General features: G+C 44.9%; 1 protein-coding gene across 1 annotated transcript in view; it reads right to left on the bottom strand.

Moving 5' to 3' along the window:
* Window positions 1-17,551, bottom strand: part of LOC142592646 (putative phospholipase B-like 2) — an 85,486-nt gene that overhangs the window by 29,738 nt on the left and 38,197 nt on the right. The window contains exons 6-7 of the mRNA XM_075704205.1: window positions 12,388-12,479; window positions 3,109-3,269 (exon numbers count right to left, since the gene is read on the bottom strand). Of these exons, the coding sequence (XP_075560320.1) occupies window positions 3,109-3,269; window positions 12,388-12,479 (253 nt within the window). The remainder of the gene's footprint in view (window positions 1-3,108; window positions 3,270-12,387; window positions 12,480-17,551) is intronic.

Below are 17,551 nucleotides of genomic sequence, written 5' to 3'. Positions count from 1 at the left end.
AACGTCTGCCGGACCGCGTGAGGTCACGTCACTCTCGCCTTGGCAGAGTCAGTGCGCCGACGCTGTTATGGTTGGGGCCGGCCGTCCGATGTAAACGATTTGTGGGAAGCGGCGCTGAGAGGTAGTTGACGTGGGTACGGTTAATCTTGGCCGGCCATTCATGTCGCCAAAGCAGTTTATTCGAAAGAAACTCAGGGGCCCTATAACGTAAAATTATTCCAATATGCTTTTATTCCAATCCCCTGACGTCAAATTTGCGCAACCACCGACGCAAGCATCGGGCGGTCACCCGCAGGGTTGTCTGAACTGAGCAATCAAACGCTCTCCTTGTTCATAGGAGGTCACTTTTGTTTGCTTGAAAAACGAATAACATTACCTACACTGAGCGGGTTGTCTTATCTAACTGGCTCACAAGAGGCGAGGAGAAGCACGCTCAAGCGGAGAGGTATTCGATGGGGCCAAGCCACTGCACTGAATATCGATAACCGGATGAAGAGGGTGGTGCCAGCGTCTGCGATTGGTCCGCTTTCCCTTACTTAGCTTGCGGTGGCTGGTCGAAAATCGCGGCGGCATTCAACGGAAGCTTAAGAATGACACTAAAACGGATCCTCATCAAATAAGAGTGGGCAGAACGCGGTCGCAGACTTTCCGAAACTGTTCGAAAACTTTAGACGGCCAGACAAAAAGATTTATTATACGCAAATAAAGCCATGCTCTCCGACAGGTGCAAGTAGCCAGTGCCTCAGCGATCGGCGGCAGCCATCTTATATTCCTTTCGGAACGGGGCAGCCTGCGGCTATTCAGAAAAAAAAATTCAGTTTTGTTCGGCATGTTAATGCACCTTCAACGCGTACCCGTCACTTTGACGCGGTGAGTTTTTGCGGGTTTGTGACGTCACGTGACAGGCAGGTGAAGTGGGTGCAGCCCGAAATCTTTTGACCTATAGCCGAGGGCTAATGGCGAAAAGGCGTCGAATCAGCAATAACTATTTTTCATTTATTTCGTCAATATATATATATATATATATATATATATATATATATATATATATATATATATATATATATATATACTCAGCGAGAGAGATCAGTAATAGCCTTGGTAATTATATAAAATCGTTTATTTTTTTAATCATAAATTTAAAGGCACATGTAATGACGCAAGCGATGCGGATGAGTAATGAAGAAATGGCTGCTGAGCAGAAACCCTAAAACTAAGGCACCCTTCAAGACATGCGACCTTAAAATGTGCTGGGAAATGTATTCGTGTTCCAGTTAGCACTTTTCTAAAAGCGCGCCTAACTTAGTTTTAACTGGAACGGCAAGGGATTTTTTTTTTCAGCTGAATTTGGGAGGCAAGGTATATCGAAACTGGTGCTAGTGTTAGGATTTCTGCTAAGGAGACGTGGCTCAAATGCTCATCAGCACCACTATGGCAATTAAAACATTAGCCCTGAACTGAATAATTGAAACAGGTAATCCAGACAAGTTTGGTAAAGCCAGAATTATAACTGAAATGTTTTTTGCTGCTGATGTGTGCCTAGCCATGTAGCATACCTGCAAAAGGATATGAGCCTAGGTACGACAGTTTCTTTTAAAAGAAAATGTTCAGCGCTCAAAGATACACTTGGTAAGTTTCCCCATGTGCGAACGCTGTTTGCCTGTGTTCCGTCCGCTACTAGATACATATGTTCATTATCGCTATGTTCGATCGTATGGGTATGCCTATGCGTAGCAGTAGCGTATGTTCGATTGCGAACTTCATCGTGACTACGACCATGATCACAACAAAAAAATTTAATATTGAAAGTTAGGATAAAGAACTTAGTTCAATCGCTATTGATTCTGGTGCCTTTGACTCAAGAAATTGACACTGCTCCCAGTTGCACGACAACGATGCGAAATACCAAAGTGGTAGCCGTAAAGGCTGCTACGGTCGACAGGTCATGGTATGCTGTCGTCACACTGCCCTAGACAGTCTCAAATAGGAAATTATGTTATCTAGCGGAAGCGAAAAATGTGCAATATAAACAACGCTGCCGTGGTAGGTGATCTGTAGCGAAGCGTCGTCCTTTGGGGAGCCGCCTGCAAAATGTCACGTTCTTGCAATTTCGTTGTCGACCGAGGAGGCTTAAACGTCGAAGAAATCAAGAAATGTTACATCGCCGTGCAGGATCTCTGTGCATGCTACGCATAGCCGCTGAATGTGAAAAAATAATTGCGTTGTTTTGCGGGCCAAATCAACGATCTGATTATAAGTCACATCGTAATCGGGGGGGGGGGGGGGGGGGGAGGGGGGCTTCGGAATACTTCTGCCCAACTGCGGTTCTTCAACCTGCACACACATCTAAGTACACGAGTATTTTTTTTAATATGACCTCCATAGAAATGCGCCCGCTGCGGCCATGAATGGAAATCGCGAGCTCGTGCTTAACAGGCAACGCCAGAGCCGCTAAACCAGCCCGGCAGTAGACGTCGCGAAAGTTTGGCCAAATTTCGCAGTGATGCAGAGGTGCCTTCACCGCTGCAATGCTCATTTGTGGTTCGCGAATACACGAAACTCTCGAATGACGAATGGAGTAGTCACTACTTATAAGCACGCATATTTTACGAATACGTTCCCAATATTTCAGAAGGTCAACTGTGCTTAATTAAACATAAACTTGGAGCAGAATTGCGGTAGATTTTCACCCCCGCGGGCGTACTACAGAAATAAAACGTGAGAACTTGTGTAGAGGCTGCGTCACTTATGGTAGCCATATTTTACAGCTTACGAAACAGTAATTCGCGCTCTCTGAAGACTCGTGTGCGTGCGAAGAAGCTAGTTGTTGGCTCCTGACGCTCCATTCGTGCTTTTAATAAAGAACGCTTCATAACATACCATGTCATGAGAAAACTTGCTAAGCTTAAGAATACTACGATGTGAACGTCGTTTAATATTATTCCTGATAACGGCCTTTCAATATTCGAAACACTATTCGACGTTCAATTCGATTCGTTTCGCTACTGGCACTAGTGGATTTGTATTGGATTCGGTCTCAAGAATCGCCATTCGCGCACCCACGAATGCTTCCACACGCTCGTGGGTGACCTTTGCTGCCGTACTCACGTTCCGCTGTTCTTCTTCGCGAATAGGTCGGCCCATTCGCGTCCGGACGTAGCAAGCCTCGTCGCCACTAACGCCCGCATCCAGGTAAGCGGTGCCGCCTCTGGGTCGAGCAGATTCCACAGGTCGGGGTTGCCGCTCTCAACCCACGTCTCCGTGACGGCCTGCCAGGGTTTGCACAGTCGACGGTGTTTAGCAGATAATCACTTACGCTCCATTGAAATCACATCCCACGCGCTCAGATGCAGCAGACAAGTACGCTGATTTCGCACGCATTTTTATAAGTGAGCGCGGTTTCCATTAAGCTTTACTGCAAGACAAGGAAGCCAAGGGGATATACGTCACGCTCCGGTAAACACACTCGGTTGCGGAGAGAAGGCATCATTCCGCCTTCCACTTCCGGTATGAGCTCTGTGCGCATGAGCCTTCAAGATCAGGGGCTGTATCCTATATTTTTTTTAGAATACGCCGCTTTAAGTGGAGCCGGCAGTTAAAGCTCACGTAAAGTTCTGATACGTCGTGGCTTACTAACGTTTTCAAGTTCAATAATTTCTACAGATATCACCAGATTTCATCGGGAATGTTAAACCTTCATAATAACTCCCCAGCGTTTTTTCAGGGTCGCACTATAGCAGCAAATGCATGTTATAGATGCAGACCTTCAATATTCCTTTTCTCAGTATGATTTCCGCACAAGGGGTGGCAAAAGGTTTTACTTCCTTAAAACTGCACTAAGGAAAGCGGAGACGGTGTAACAAAAACTAAACAAGGGAGACAAAGCAGACATACACATTGCTCAAGAAGATTAGTAAGTTATGAAGCAGTCCGCACAGCTATGAATGATGAAGAATTGTTTTGAAACATAGGGATAGCACTCACCGAAATAAAATTTCGACGATTCCAACACATACGCCACTGACTCTATGTACAAGAAACATTTATAAAATGCCATAGAAAGTGCTGATGTATTCGTAAGGAAATGCGGTTCACATGGTGAGTTCTGTCAATATAATGTCCTGAGGACAATGTCAGTAGCAGTATTAGATGAGATTTGCTTTAAAATAAGGTGGTAAGAAGAATTAAAGTGAGAAAAATGGGGTGGGGAGCTACTCGCGTAAGCAAAAAAGTCGTTAACGGTTACACGATATCAAAGCAGAGTCCCCCCCCCCCCCTTTTTTTTTTTATTCGTAAGTGTTTCTTGGCCCCACCTGACTCTATACTGCTCGGCTAAGATGCTCTGTAGGGCGAAGGAACACCTAAACATATGAGCAAGCAGAATTGAACTATGTGCTGTTCGGTAGGAAGTCACAGATCCTGTTAAACAAATGCCTGTGAGGCCGCCATTTCTTACGTTTTAATGCGAAACATTTTTTTTGCGGATTTCAGGCACTTTATATATGTAGCCTATTACGCCGGCTGGGCTGGCGGTGCCTGCCGACTTGAACTTCTGGACATATGCTCACGTTGGCTTGCCGGCGTGGTCACGACATTGACCTCATTTGAGCGTCGTCATCCGACACTCGCCTCTGTTTCTCGCGTAATACCTGCGCCGGGGCAGCTGGTGCGCCTAAGAAATTGCGGGTATGTCGGCTACAGAACAGCAGATGGTAGTTGCGTCCGCAATGAACTGCGATTCAAAAGCAAGTTTCCCGCCCCGTGAGCGCCAACCAGGTTTTGATGCTCCCAAAGAAGAAGCTCTTAAAAGGCCGCAGCTTAGTCGACAAATGCATGAACTCGGACATTGCGTTCCTCCGAGGTTAATTTGAGCAGGTCTAGGATAGCGTACCACAGGAGTACTACTAGCGTAGAATAAAGCGAACGTGTTGGCGATGGCCCAGAATCAGGGCAAGCCCACGTTCTTTCTGATCCTTAGCATGCCTCAGCTCCACAATATATGCGCCTGCACGAAGTCAGCAAGACAGTCAAAGAGCTGTTCAAGACGCGCCGCCGTAGTGTCGGTTCCATAGCGAGATAGCAGCAAAATGCTTCACTTCACTTCGATTCCCACAGTAAGCGGGATCTGTATAATATTCTTTTTTTCACCTGAACTTCAACATCGAGATTGAAGGTGAACCGATCGGTCGGATAAAAATTGGTCTGTTTGGTAAAACTGTCCCGAAAAATTGGCTGCGGCTTAGCTCAGCTAACACTGGATATGCAAAGCGAAAGCTTAGTTTAGCCTGGTTAAGACTTGGTTTCACTTGGTTAACCTTCGGGCTGCTGAGCACGAGGTCGCGCGATCGAATCACAGCCACAGCGGCCGCATTTCGATGCGGGCGAAATGCGAAAACAGCCGTGTACTTAGATTTAGGTGCACGTTAAAGAACCCCAGCTGCTCAAAATTTCCGGAGTCCTCCGCTACGACGTACCTCATAATCAGAAAGTGGTTTTGGCACGTAAAACCCCATAATTTAATTTAATTTAGTTTCTGGTTAACCTTTGATTTAGCTGTTATTATACTTAGGTTTACAATCATCGTTAAGCCAGGTATGACGGCTATGCGTAGGTCGGTGGCTATACATGACTGTACTTAGGCTATGCATCATTCGACGGTGCGACGCCTGTTGTGCCACATGGAAATCGTAAACGCTAGACAATCAAAGAGACGCCGCAAACATGCGCAGCGTTGAATTAGAAACGGACAGGGTGCGAACGCGGTCGCTACATTGGTGTCAATGGTGCGACGCCTGTTGCATTCCGGACCCTCTCCAGTGAAGCAGTTCTACGGGCGACATCCGCGGTGTGGTCAGATGCCGCTTGACGACGGAGGCTCAAAGCCTCCCACTCCCGCACAACGCTCAGAGAAGACGGCCCGGCCTCGCACTCATCCATGGCCAAGCTCACACCAGACCCCGAACACTCTCAAGTTCAACGAATGGCCACAGTGGGCGAAAAAATCGACCGCGCGGCGTTGCTAAAGTAACAGGCATAGTATACCAATTAAAAAGGTTCCCCGTTGAGCGTATTATCTCCCGCTAGAGGCGCCGTAGTAAGCGCAATTTTAAGCTACAAGCTTTCTTTAACAATAACCGAAGCGTTTTTATTAGATGAAAACGAGTACAACATTATCATTCCCAAGTTATATTGTACTCTTTATTACCAACTTTGTTGTTTTTTGCCATTTTAAACACAAAATAGCGCTGAGCATCATCGCCCTCCCACGTGACCTCTGACCTGGATTTAAAATTTTTACCGGTATGTTCGCGTTCACGGCAGGTACGGATTCTTCGGTTCGTACATCGGTTGGTTATGTTGTGCAAAAACCAGTTTGTTGCGCTTCGATATCTGCCGTTATTTAACTTGGGGTGTAAGCCAGAAAGCTAGCTTTCAGTCGTGAGCCATGTGGAACACGTCTGCATCGAAATGGGAGCCGAAGCCTGCTTCGACTGGGTATAGCAATACCGGTGAGTCGTTTAACATCGCTGTTTCAATTACTATGTAATTTATTCGTCTCGTTAACTGACAGGTGGATGCAAGTGAACGAACTAGATGCTGCATTACATATGGGCTGTCCGGACCCTCCATTGCTGTTTCCGAAATAAACTTTCAGTAGCGAGGTCATCATTATGCACACATTGACGAAAGAGATATCGGAACGCGCGTCAAATTTTTCATCTCGTTGTAGCTGTAGCCATAGGTGACTGAGGAGCCTTATCGATGTTTTTTTTTTTTCGAGTCCGCCGGCAACTTCTTTCGTTCACAGGACCGAATAACCCTGTGATAAACGGAAGCTAATGCACTGAATTAAAGTATTAAACAGTTGCGCGCATGATAATTCATCCATATTTTGTACCTGTTGGTTCCAAATGTTCTTGCGGTTCATTTTGGGTTACTTCAGGACATTTTTGCAGCGGTGAAGCGGTGCATCACGTTCATGCACAAAAAGAATGCATCGTTTCTAATAGCTTCATGTCTTTCATCTATTTGCCTGTGAAACCAGCAGTGTGATCTCTGCTATTGTATAAACGAGCGCACAAATGTTCTCATTTGTGATCTTAATAGTACTTAAGCGGTTGACATGCATTCTAGTTGTGCAGACGTAATTTTACGGAGAGTAACAATATTTATTTACCATCCTGCTTAAGCACCCAAGAACAAACAGTGTACATTTGCATGTGTTCTGTAGTCACAAACCAGTACAATGTATATGTCGCACCTTTTCGCATTTTATATTGCAAAATTGTGCTTATTCAATTTCTGATGCGGTCAGAATTTCTGTTCCAGACATGCAGTAATGAGGACGGCACTAGTATAAAGCGACACACTCCATGCACTAAACAGAAGCTGCTGCCTGCCACAGCAAGGTCATTGTGTGCACTTTGGCTGCCACTGCAAGGTAAACAACACCTGGTTAAGAAATAAATGTGCTTGATATATGCTGTATGGACTTGCTAGTCTGGAGACACATGTCATTTGTTTGTAGCAGATGATATGAATGTTTGTTCATGTTTACAGTTCAGCATAATTGGTTCAAACATAAAAGAAAACACTACATGAGTTTGGATAATCTCTGTTGTATCTCATGTGCCACTGTTCTGCCCCAACAGAGTCTGTGCCAAGTACATCTTGGTCATCACGGGAGCGCCCATCTACACCAACAGAAGGGGCTGGAGCCGAATTCGCAAGACCACAAACAAAGAAGCCATTCCAGAATTATTTCGATGAGATATTAAGTCTACGGACGACTGTTTCAAAAGTGAAAAGAGCCTCCGTCATCATTCCACCAGCCAGGATATTGGCCAAGTCATCCAGGTACCTCAACAACAAAAATTCTGCGTCTTCAGATGTACCTGCAACCTCTGAACAAGCACAGATGACGCTGGCCAAGAGTGTTCCATCAGCTTGCCCTTCCTTAGTGAGCTTCCAGGCCTTGCCAATTCGTGCCAAGTATAATTTTGTTTCAATGAATGCAAACTTTTTCATTCCACATTTTTGTTAGAGATCATTCCTCTTCCTCATCCAAACATTAAAGGTCAACCAATTCTTTGCTCATATTTAACCCCAGTCACTGTCTAGAAGCAAGCATATCTGTAGCAGTATTGTCTATTTATTGTATGTTGCCACGTGCAATTCCTCTCCTGAAATAACTGACGCGTCATTGGCGTGTCTCTTGCATTAACCTTTACACTGTGTGCTATGTAGCATTTAACTTTTCTCAATGTTTTTGGCTTTCAGTGCTTGCAAGGTAGAGTGGCTTCTTTCTTGAATGCAACCTTTCCCATTGCCATATTGAATTCCTAGTGTCATTCAGGATTGCTATTCTTGCTCGACAGCGTGTGTTTTTGTGCAAGCTACATTGAAGTGATTGATTGCAGAATCTGCTTTCGCTGCTGTCCGACTTGGTACTTGTCACCATGTTACGTTTCTGATATGTGGAAGCCTGGTCAGTTGCATTTGGAAACAGTCTCTCAAGGCAAGCACCTGCTCCTACTACAGTCCGCACAGTGACATAGACTATGAATTTACACGCACCGTGGTTGGTGCTCCCCGTTCCGTCGTTTCCAGATGCTGCTGTGTGCAAATTTTGCTTGTGGCCTTCCATAATTTGGCGTCAACGGAGACTTCATACATGATTACATGGTTCTAAGTGTATGAAGTTGGTATCCACATGTGTGGAAAGGCCTGTAAAAGTGGCTGCAAAATGGTGATGTCCACAAAACCGACCATGCCCATATTTAGAGAATGTGGGGCACAAAGTGTGAGTTGCATATTAGTGGCATGCGAAAGAACAAAAAGAAACATGCAGGTTGGAAAGGCGGTAACGCTAAAATGCCGGGCACTCCATGTCGCTGTGTTGGCTGCAGCAGCATATGCTTGCATCACCCGATTGCTTCGCAATGCAAATTGCTCATCTTCAACGGCGACTGTCGGTGCAAACACGTGGGACACGCTGTCCAATGTGCTTGCGCTGCTGGTTGTTGCTTGTTACCAGACTACCATGTGCTACGAAGGCAAGCACTATGGCTACAGTCGGACGGTTTGATGTGCCGCAAGCCACCCATGTGGGTGTATGCTCACTGTTGTCATGTGGATCGTAGCCAATGTATAGATTGAGCGTTATGTTAGAGCATGCTCAAGTGATTTGATTGCAGAGTCTTGTTTCAATGTTCTCCCACTCCGTCATGGCTGCCGTGTTACATTTCTCGGATGTGGTGGCCTGGTCAGTTGCATTAGCCAACGGCCTCTCGAGGTAAGCACCTGCTCCTGTAGTCCGCACAGCGACACAAACTCCCTGTTTACATGTACTGCGATGGGTGCTCCCTGTTTGTCCTTTCCTGCTGCAGCCGTGGGTAAAGTGTACTTGTGGCCTTCTTTGGCTGCGATTTGGCGTGAATGGAGACCATCATACATGATTACACGGTTTGAAGTGTATGATATCCACATGGGCGGAAAGGCCTGCAAAATGGTGATTCCCACAAAACGGACCATGTCCATATTGAGAGCAGGTGGGGCACCAAGTGTTAGCAACACATTAGTGGCCACCGAAAGAACAAAAAGAAACGTGCAGGTAGGAAAGGAGGTAACGCTAGAATGCCGGGTAGTTCATGTCGCTGTGTTGGCTATGGCAGCAGGTGCCTTCGTCACCCGATTGATTCGCAGAGCAAGTTACGGCGACTGTCAATGCAAACAGATGGTGCACTGTGCAATCTGCTTGCGCTGCTGGTTGTCACTTGTTACTAGACCGCCATGCGACGTAGGAAAGCACTGTGCCTGAAGTCGGATAGCTGAATGTGCTGTAAGCGACCTGTATTGCGTGAATGCCCACCATTGTCATGTGGATCTTAGCCTATGTACAGTGTATTGTCTGAACCTTATGCGGTGATTTAATGCAGAGTCTAATTTGATAATGGTCGCCGTGTTATGTTTCTTCGATGTGGCGACCTGGTAAGCTTCATGGGCAACAGTCTCCCGAGGTAACCGTCTGCTCCTGCAGTCCACACAGCGATTCCCAATTTACATGAACCGTATTTGGTGCTCTCCCCATTCGATCTTTCCTGCTGCAGCCGCGGGCAAATTATGCTTGTGGGCCTTCATAGGCCGTGATGTGGCCCATATTGAGAATGCGGGGCACCAAGTATGAGTTACACATTAATGGTCCCCGAAAGAACAAAAAGAAACGCGCAGGTTGGAAAGGAGGTAACGCTAAAATTCGACTAGGCTATGTCGCTGTGTTGGTTGCGCCAGCAGATGCCTTGCGTCACCCGATTGCTTCGCAATGCAAGTTACGGCGACTGTCGATGCAAACAGGTGGTGCACTGCCCAATTTGCTTGCGCGACTGATTGTCGTTCGTTACCAGATTGCCATGTGCGACGAGGAAAGTGAGCAGTTTACGAGCTCGCGATAACGGCTTCAGCGTATCATGGAAATGCAAATTTTATTTCTACTCTTGTACGAGAAGGTGCACTGCTTTTCTTCTGCCAATAAAGTCGCACGTCCTGTTCACTCACTTGTGGCTTGTTTGTATGGGCGTCAGTAGAGGCTCGTTAGTCTCCTGGCGATTAAAACGCGGCAGCTGAGGCATGCCGCAAGGTCGACGAGGCGAGCACGGTGCGTACCCAGCGTACGCAACCGGTATAAAGCGGCCATGTTGGATATTGCACTAAAAAAAGGCATTTCCGCTTCCTGTTTAAGCATCGCCATCTGTCGGGCCCCCCACTAAGTTCCATGCGCTGCCGCTTCTTATTTTCCAACCACTGTGGAAGGTACAGTTTCCCTTCTCTAAAGTTGTTTCTTTATTCTATGCTCACACTGACTAGCTGAGCGTGGTGCTTCACTTAGCCAGGCGCGCGGCGAGTCACGTGGTCAGGTGACGACCCAGCTGCGGAGAGCACATGCGCCAAGCCGGCGGCGGCGCTCGGCGCGGTGAGTCACGTGATGCGCTGCCACGGCTACGGCGCAGCTGCGGTCAACTGGCGACGGCGAAACTCGGCTCGACGCGGTTACTAAAGCGTTCTCTTTAAAACTGTCCCGAACTTCATGGGACTATGGCAAAAGCACCAGACTGAGATAAGCTGTTACCTAATTCTGTTTGTAGTACGCTAGCCTTAAACTTTCGTTTTACTTTGGAGAAATCCAAAAAGGCAGCCTTGTTGGCTACAAAGGCAGAAAGTTAGACCATGTTTTTAATATCAGGAATAGTTGTTTATGGCTGTTTCTTAATTATTCTGGCAAAACGACAAGTCTGATAAAGACCCCTTATTCAATACTTGAAGATACAATCTTCTTAAGATAAAAATCTGCATTGGGTTAGAAGAACTTATCGACACGAGCGAGAATTTGGGGGCAGTTTACATTCCGCTGGTACGAAGAAAATAGTTACTGGTTGGGTAGATTCAGTGCAAAGAATATATTTTACATGTACGCGTAGATTGCCCGCCTGTGAAATCAGCGAGATTATGTTTGTCGCCGCTAGAGAAGCGAGCGTCTGAGGAGGAAGGAGTATGAAGCTGAAGAGAATCGCCGAATTCGCACCCTTTCCGTTTGTGCTTCGATGCCGCGGCCCTCTCTCTGCATGTTTGCGGCCTCTCTTCTTTGCATGTGCAGCACTAAGCGCTTTCCCTGTGACGCACCAGGCGTCGCACCGTCGATATTAATGTAATGTCCGCAACCACAATCACGCAATTCCCGTTTGTGCTTCTCCGCCTGTGTACATGCTCGCTGTCTAATGTTCGGGGTGTCGATACGCTTGTGCGTAACTCGCTTTCACGAAGTGAAACATCACGCTTACGTTTTTGTGAACGTAAACCATCTTTCTTGTTCGCGTATTTCAGGATAACGTTGTGATCTCTACTTGGACGCACTCTGTGACAGTATGGAAATGATGTCATAGACACAAAACTACGATGTTCATTTCTTGATAAGGAGACGAATCCTACCTGAACCTATTAAAGTTGCTTGAAACCGGAAGTCGCCACTGGCGGATAGCGAATCAAAATTTAATACAAGTTGAGCTCTGGAAGACCATTCCGCGAAAGCAAAATTCAGGACAGCTGTGGAAGGACGACATAAAATTAGAGTACCGATTTTCTTACTGAACTAACGTCATAACGCCATGGTATCACGCCACGTTTTAAGAGCGTCTTCACCAAACGACATTTCACGTTAGGACAATACCAAAGCACTTACATGTTGTTAACAAGTGACCCACTCATCCGGACAGGCTGAAGAAACGGTATATTGATTAACAAAGAGGGACATATTGTGACCTGTTCACATACCCATGTATATTTGATTCGTGTATGTTAGCATGTACGGTATGGAAGGACATGGTTATTTCTTACCAGGCCGGCTGACGTCAGGTAGAAGTCATCCATGGAAACCAATTTTCCGGGATATGAGGACATTGTTATCGTGTGGCCGGGAATTATACCACCTGTAAAATAGCACGCCGTCTGTACATAATATCTGTCAAAAGCAGAGAGACCCAACTTATATAGATCTGTATCTACAATCGCTGTGTACAACCGTGACGCGAGATATGAACATTTCTTAATATCTTCGAAGCGGGGCGATGTACGTAGATACTACGTACCCAAATCTACAGCATCCGTGAAAACATTATGAGCCTGCCCAAAATCCTGCCGGAACTTATATAGTCTATACCAACACACCAGAAAGCTAATCGATACGCTGAAAACCTATAAATTCACGCCCCCAGTTGCGAATTATACGTTGCATGAATTTCACGATTTTGAAATGCCCGGAACTCTCGAAAGCGCGGCAGCGCAACTCATACGGTACTTCATGATATTAAAAAAGTGTGTTAATACCCTACGTAAAACGGCAACCTAAATCATTCGGGCTGCTCTTTTATATCAAGGTCCTGGGCTAGCTCGAAGCTTTCGTGGCTCCCCAAGAAGCCACTGTTCATTTAAATACTGAGATAGGGGCAACATTTTAGGTGCAGATAGGGGCAACAGCTGCGTTTACGGGCAGCTTTTACCCACAACCTCCTCCATCATCCCGATGGAAATTATTATTTTTATTATTATTATTATTATTATTATTATTATTATTATTATTATTATTATTATTATTATTATTATTATTATTATTATTATTATTATTATTATTGCATTATTATTATGGCAGTCCGGCGGAGCGTGTGAACCTGTCATAATCGCTTGTTCTTCTTGTTTAGGTCTGCCTGCGTCGTAGCACTCGAAAACGGTTGACGTGCCTGATCTATCTACCGCATGGATCGCAAGCTCTGCACCGTCTGACTTCATTAACCCACCAGACACCTGACACTTGCACGTGCTGAGCTGGCATCGTTCAACGAGGGTCCAGCGCCGACCAATCAAAGCATCACATAAAGAACTGGAAACTGTAAAACCGAGCGTTCCCCCACGAGCGGCTGCAGTCCGGCGGAGCGTGTGAACCTGTCATAATCGCTTGTTCTTCTTGTTTAGGTAAGAACAGTTGCCTTTGATTCTCGGTTGTTTTCACCTTTCTCCGCCGGACTGACTCGTTGAGCTCGTGAAAGTACCTCGTTTTCTTTTATCATGGTATTTGAAGAGTGCATTGCTTGCCACAGTGCGTTACCCGATGATGATCGTTTTATATCGTGCGCTGAATGTAAACATGGCTACCATTTGGGTCAACCTTGTTCAGGCATAGCACCTAGTACTTTTGCGAACAAGAGCCAAGCTAAGCGAGAAACGTGGGTCTGCAAAACCCGTCGGGCTGGCAGGCAGCGAGACGTTTCAGCATCGCAGATGGATTGTAGCCAGACAGGGAACAGCAGTTCTGTAGAGCCATCCTTGGCTTCTGAGCTCAGGGAAATAAAAGACAGTATTGCTTCTTTGTTAACTCTGCATGCAAAAGTGGATTCCCTGCTTCTGCTGAAAACCGAGTTTACTAAGTTTTCCATGGCTGTTAATAACCTAGAGGAATCGGTCTCATTTATGTCTAAGCAGTATGACTCAGTACTGAAGGAGATGAACGCTAACAAAGAACGCGGAAAGGTCCAGGAAGAGGAAATTTTGCGCTTCAATGAAACGGTCAAGGCCCAAGCGATACAGCTTGATCTTCTGCAGGATTTACAGAATGAGAACGAACAATACAATAGAAAGAATAACTTGGAAATTGAAGGCCTTCCACTGGAACAAAATGAAAACCTCAGGCATGTTTTATCAGAGGTAGCCATTAAGCTAGAGCTAACGAACTTTTCAAGCGCTGATATAGAAGCGGTGCACCGCTTGCCTAGTAAACGTAAAACAATCCCGACAGTCCTGATACGATTCACTTCGATAGCAGCGAGAGAAGCTTGGTTTGATGCACGAGGAAAGCTGCGGCGATTACACCAGAACGATTCTCTACCCAAATTGTTTTTCAACGATAACTTGACAAAGGCAAATAGCAGTTTGTTTTGGCGTGCAAGAACCGTATCTAGGGAAAACGGGTACAAGTTCGCCTGGGTAAAAGGTGGTAAGATTTTTGTAAAGAAGGACGAAGGTGCACCTTTGATCCGAGTAGTCAGGCCAGCTGATATTGCTAGGATTGTTTAAGCAGCATGGCGTCTAGGTTCTGTGTGGTTCCTGATTTTAGAAGTTTCGAAAGTACGTTTTGCTTGAGGTCACAACATAATTTTACTTTCGTCAGCGTAAACATAAGAAGCCTACGAAAGTACTGGAATGAATTTAAAGAGATAGCGGAAGCGGCTAGCAGTTACGTTGACGCTTTTGTTGTCACTGAGATAAATATACCAAAAGTCGGGGCTGATATGATTACGCTGTCTGGTTATCGTTCACATTTCGTGACCCGGCCACGAGGGCGTGGAGGTGGTTTAGCGATTTTTGTTCGTGACATGTATGTGACGTCTGGAATAGATATTACGTTCGTTCATGCGGAATGCCTGGCCATAAAAATAAATCTTTCAAATACAGATCTAATCCTACTTTCGATATATCGTCCACCTTGTAACAGTGTGAGGCGATTCTTGGTAGAGCTCGATTAAATACTGGGCAAATGGGGTTCAGCTGTGCAGTTATGCTTAGCTGGTGATTTGAACATAAATACGCTATGCGTCACGTCAACCACTGTTTCCGATTACTTATCCATTTTGTCTTCTTATGGTTTGGAATCCATCATAAATCATCCGACTAGAGAAGAGTGCTTAAATAACCGAGTCGCAGCGTCCTGCATAGACCACATTGTGGTGCGCGCATCTGACTATTCTGTGGCTGCTTGCGTCATAAATCAGAGATTAGCTGACCACTACTTTGTGGCATGTCGCCTTTCGAAGCCTTCTCTATCTACAGAACATCAATCGGTTGGGAACACAAAACGAAATAACGTGAAGATCCAAATCACTAATACAAAAATGTTGGACCAATACATCACTAATTTTTCCTGGTCTTTGCTAATCGATGGCAGTGCACCCGATAAGGTATACGAAAAGGTCTCCACTCAACTTAAACACTTTGAGCGCCTAAGCACATATACTGTCATGAAAAAATGCAGAAATAATGTTAGCTGGCATAATGCCGATATTATGCGTGCCATATCTTTTAGGGATTGGCTCTGGAAGCGTTGCAAACGCTCTCCTAAAAATGAGAGATTAAAAGCTGAATATAAAATTACAAGAAACAGGGTAGTCGGGCTCTTGCGAACAGCAAAGAGAATGTATTTTTTTAATAAATTCAACCAGTCGCGCAAAAGTCCCGCGAAAACGTGGTCTATAATAAATAATCTTAGGAGAGGAAGTGACGTGCCTTCTGATCCCATTGACACATTTCTAGATGACAAAACAGTGGTAGTTAACGCATTCAACCGCTTTTTTTCGCGTGCTTCTGAAAACACTTTATCCCAAGAGGAAAATAATTGCACGTTGAAGGAATCTGTGTCGGCATCCGCTTTCTTGCCTAGCTTATCAACACCTGACCTGAAAAGGATTCTTTTTAGTTTTCGGCAAAATAAACCACCAGGAATAGATGGCATATCTGTAGGCACTCTGCGAAGAAACTTCGATGTGCTTGCTAACATCTTGCTTTTTTTAATCAGTGGCTTTTTAGAAACTGCAGTAATTCCCGAGACTCTGAAAACGGCTATAGTTAAGCCACTATATAAAGGAGGCAGGAAAGATAACATTGAAAACTATCGGCCAATCTCAATTTTGCCGGTACTTTCCCAAATACTAGAAAAATTCCTTTACGAATGCATGATGTCTTTCTTAATGAAGTTTTCGATTTTATCGCCCAGACAGTTTGGTTTTGTTGTGAATCAAGGTACCACAGCCCTATTGGAAGAATTCTCAGATGAAGTATATTCTGCATTTGGAAACAACTTATTCACCTGTGCGCTATTTCTAGACATAGCGAAAGCTTTTGACACAGTTAATCATAACATTTTACTAGAGAAATTAACTTTAATGGGATTCAGAGGACCATTCCACAGGGTACTGCGAAACTACATGTGTGGTAGGTCATAGATAGTTATGGGTGACAAGGAAACCGTCAGTAGCAAGCAATGGCTTACAGCCGGTGTTCCCCAGGGCTCAATTTTATCACCTCTTTTATTTGACATATTCGTAAACGATCTTCCTCTAGTAATTTCTAAAGGCACTATCTATTAGTATGCTGACGATACGGTTCTATTAACAAAGCATATAAATTATGAAAAGGCTGTGGGCGCCTTGCAAAATACAATATACAGTGTAATGCACTGGTTTGCGAAAAATTGTATTAATGCAAATATCAGGAAGACACAGTTAATCTGTTTTAGAAATCCCTTAAAGACCACAGCAATAAACATTCCAGTATTCTTGCATGACCAGCACTGCATTTCATGTACATGTACCCCTGTTCAGTATGTAGACTCTGTGAAATATCTCGGTTTATTTATTGATAGCAGCATGTCATGGCAGTTTCATCTGGCATATCTGTGTGGCAAACTTAGGAGTGTCGCTTGGTTGCTTTTTAATATAAAAGGTTTCACGCCATTATCGGTAGAGAAAACCATAGTGCATGCACTCGCATACAGCATCTTGCGATACGGAATCACCGTTTTCGCTTTCTGCGCATTGAGATGGCAGACGAGAATTGACAGTTTACTAAAAAATATATTGAAAAGTGTTGCCTATGGCTGCGGCCAGATGTCAGGTGACAATTCATTTTCCGCGTTAGGTTTTCCTTCATTTCAGTCCTTATTTAAGCAAACTGTTGTTCTTCGTCATTTTTGGAACGACCAATTCCGAGAAAAATATGTAGCTCCTCGACTTTTGAGGGACAACATTCGTTTCAATGTTCCTTGTTCATCAACTCGGTATGGCGAGGCACGGCGATGCGTCTATGTGCCCAAAATCTTTAATGGTCTACCTGACGAATTGTTCTCGGTTCAGTCAAAAAGGGTTTTAAAGAAGATGTTATCTTCCATTTGAGTTTTTTTTATGTATGGGTATGTGTTTATTTGAAGTAATTTGGTTGTATTAACCTGTATATCTTT

This window comes from Dermacentor variabilis, chromosome 9 (genome assembly GCF_050947875.1).
Source record: "Dermacentor variabilis isolate Ectoservices chromosome 9, ASM5094787v1, whole genome shotgun sequence".
Taxonomy (NCBI): Eukaryota; Metazoa; Arthropoda; class Arachnida; order Ixodida; family Ixodidae; genus Dermacentor; species Dermacentor variabilis.
Note: the sequence above shows the minus strand (reverse complement) of the source record. Positions and strands in the feature narration are given on the sequence as shown.